The sequence below is a fragment of the Chaetura pelagica genome, unplaced genomic scaffold (assembly GCF_000747805.2).
Source record: "Chaetura pelagica isolate M959 unplaced genomic scaffold, ChaPel_1.0 scaffold401, whole genome shotgun sequence".
Taxonomy (NCBI): domain Eukaryota; kingdom Metazoa; phylum Chordata; class Aves; order Apodiformes; family Apodidae; genus Chaetura; species Chaetura pelagica.
The window spans coordinates 1,821,770-1,825,312 of record NW_009952259.1 but is presented as its reverse complement, the minus strand read 5'-3'; the positions used below and the strand labels follow the sequence as shown (position 1 = coordinate 1,825,312).

General features: G+C 39.5%; 1 protein-coding gene across 1 annotated transcript in view; it reads left to right on the top strand.

The window, feature by feature from the left end:
* The window catches only part of SHANK2 (SH3 and multiple ankyrin repeat domains 2), a 298,236-nt gene that overhangs the window by 18,213 nt on the left and 276,480 nt on the right, over positions 1-3,543 (top strand). The window contains exon 8 of the mRNA XM_010007431.1: positions 343-420. Coding sequence (XP_010005733.1) covers positions 343-420 — 78 coding nt within the window. The remainder of the gene's footprint in view (positions 1-342; positions 421-3,543) is intronic.

Sequence of the window (3,543 nt, the reverse complement as noted above, 5' to 3'; positions counted from 1 at the left end):
GCCAGATGAGAGTCAAATTTCACTTTGAACTAACAGATGTTTCTGCAAAATCTGATTTGTCAAGTACAGAAATTCCCCAGTACAGTTTCTTAGTAAGTAATTTACCTCTACATTTTTTTTACTATTTGCCTATTGTTTCTACTCCATCACACTGCAAAGCACCTAGAGCTTTGTCAGCTGTAAAGTACTCTTTTAATAACTTCATTTGTCACATAATTTATTTATTTGGTTTACGTTTCATCTAAGGAAATAGGTCCTGAACAGCAACACATCTCTTAGCCCCAACATCTCTTTAATAACAGAAACCCCTTATTAATGAGTTTTCTTTTCTCCCATTTTCAGGAGAGCTGTGCAAGAGTGTTGCTGTTCCGGGGAGCCAACAAGGAGATTAAGAATTACAACAGCCAGTCTCCATTCCAGGTAAAAAAAACCCAAAACCCCTTTTCTCTCCTCCCCAGAAATATTGACAAGAAAATCTCATGTGAACTTGGTTTTGTGGAGAAGTTAGACTGCTCAAGGCTGAAAAGAGCTGTGGAGTAAAATAACTCCTAGATAAATTGATTCTGAAGTAAATAAAAAAGATAATTTTGAAAACCTTGGGTTTCGTGTGACACAGAAAGTGATGATGTCCTGGAATAATTAGAAATGAGAGGAAAACACACTCCCTCTTTAGCTGTCTGGTGGCACTATCACTGAGTTTGGGAATTACATGAGCTCTTGATGACAAAGCATGAAATCATTGGTGTCCTGCAGTCAGAACTGCCTTGTTTTGTGGTTATCTCCAGTCCCATGTGAGAGAGATCCAAGAGCCCATGTAAAGGAGATCCAAGGAGTGACTGGACAGCTCAGCTTTGCTTGGCCCCTGCTGCCTTAGCCAGAAAGAAGCTCTTTCTTCCTTGGATATGAGGTCAAAGAGCTGGGCTGTGTTTCAGGGATGGGATCGATTTAATGCACCATCAGTAGTAAAAGCTGAAGCTATCACCTGTATCTTCAAGATAAAATGAAGTCTTCCCTTGGATTAGTCAAAATTTACCAGGTGGTTTTTCACTTTGTCCTTATATTAGAATATTTTCAGAAAACCTATTTAAAAATCCAAATGGAAGGCAATTTTTTGTCTAAAGGGTTATCAAGTCTGCCTGAGAACCTTCAGCCCTTATTTCTGAGGCAGTCTTAATTAGCCTGGGTTTCAGAGAAACAGTCAGAATGCAAACTGACATGTGGGAAACAGGGATGAAATCTTTTAATATTTAAGAAAAAGGAACAGAAAATAGTGCTTCTGGAAGAGCCAGGGCACAGTGCCATTAAAAGGAGCTGTCCTGTTGTGAAATGTGAGGGGGAAATTTCCCAAAGCCTTTCAGTCAAAAGAAATCCTGACTTACCTTTACTTGTGGTGTCTTTCCTGTTACATCCTTGACCCACTTTGGATAATGGTGGCATAGAATTCAAGGAAAATTACCTTTTCTCTCATGCTTTGAAATAGCTGGAATATTAACTGTGTCTGTGTGGGTCTCTGAGCTGGTTCCTCAAAGTCTGTGTGTGTACATAATGCCTCTGAGTGTCAGGCTTTAAAACAAAATCAGCAAAAATTTCTTTATCAGTTTAATTATCTCTGTTTTTTGAAGGTTTTCTGGTCATAAGTTGTGTATCTCAAGGGTTCTGGCAGCAAATCCCAGCCAGATAATCGTTTACTTTTGGGATCATTTTCCCAACATTGGGGAAACAGTGCATCAATAATTCAATTTTAGGCACAATTTTTGGACTGCTAATAGTTTACTCTCTAAATATATGCTAAGCCTGAGCTTTGTTTTATCCTTGCAAGAGCCACATACCTAGAAAAAGGAAATAACTTCCCATCTTTTTACTCTGCCACGTGTTACTTCTAGGTGTAGGGAGGAATGTAAGAAAATTTTAAATATTTCCAAATGCAGTGAGTAGAGAAAACCCTGATGCCAGCACTGCAATAAAGCAGCATTAGAATTAATTCTTTGCCATCTGTCTGCTGCTGACCCAGTCGATCAGACACCACAAGTGGAGCTGTTATAAAATTATGCAGAATCCCCTTGAGTTAATAGGATTTTGCATACTGAAAATGTTTACTCATGTAATCAGCAGCAAGGAACATCAGAGCATCTCATATGTACATAATAAGAATTGTTGTAGCTGCAGCCTCTATTCCTTTGAGTAACCCCCATTAGGTTCTTTTCTCAGAAATCTTAAGGGGATGATGCTTTTGAATTGCTGCTTAGGAAGTTGATAATCTGAGGACTGTGTAAAACACAGGTGCTCACACATGGAGAAATGTGTGTGTTGCTTTCCAGGCCTGCCAAAGCCTTGTTCATTCTGATGAAAATGAGCTGCAGAGTTAGTGCCCAGCATTAGTGTCCAATGAAGGTGCTGTATTTTTCCCCCCCCCCAAAAAAAAAAACAAACCCTCAGATGGACACATGTTCACTGCTTCCTAAGTCACAGTGCTTATTGAAGCAAGTGTGGCTTTACTGGGTCATATGGAAGGGAAACTAATCTGGGCTGAACTCTGTGCCACTTAATCCAGGTATTCCCACCCTGTGCCCATGTCTCTGTCTGGGAGCTGGCTGAGCTTTTGGCCTCTTCACTTTGGTCAGGATTTAATGCTGGGCCAGAAATTAAATGACAGATGCTCTCTATTGACCCCTCACCCTTCCCAGAAAGGGAAAGGAAAGAGAATAAGGTTCTAGGGTGGGGTTTTTTTATGTTACAACCTCTATTTATTAGTAAATCCTCCCAAAATATCCTTTCAGAAAAGCCATTATATCCTACCAATGTCCATAGCTACTTGGTTTTCCACACATTTTTTTGTGTACCCACATTAATGTAGAATAATTTCTTACCTGTCTGGCAAATAATAATCCAGGAACTCATTTTGAAATACCAGAGTTTTTCAGTGTTTACAATCTGTTGAAATTCTGTTGTATAAGTTAAAATGTAAGTTAAAATGAATATACAGAATCACAGAATTGCTGGAGTTGGAAGGGACTTCTAGAGATCATCTAGTCCAACTCTCCCACTGAAGTAGGATCACCTAGAGCACTTGACACAGAATTGTATCCAGGTGGGTTTTCAATATCTCCAGAGATGGAGACTCCACAACCTCCCTGGGCAGCCTGTTCCCATGCTCCATCACCCTCATTGTAAAGAAGTTTTCCTCATACTTAAACAGAAATTCTTATGTTCCAGTTTGTACCCGTTGCCCCTCGTTCTGACACTGGGAACTACTGAGAAGAGCCTGTCTGCACCTTGTTTATAATGTTTTTCCTTCTTCATTTAGTGAGCAGAAGCTCCATATGAATAATTCACATCTTTTCATATGGGCTATAAAGCACTTGCAAGCTTAGAGCTAATAAAGCTAATAATTGCTCAGTGTTTTTGAAGCATACGTGTTCAGATATACAGAAGAACTATTCTGAGGTGGCATTTAGTGACACCTTTTGATGGCAAAGTTGTACCTGAGAATGATTTCTCTCTCAGATGTACCTTATTATTGACTATTGCTGTCCCAAATCCAGA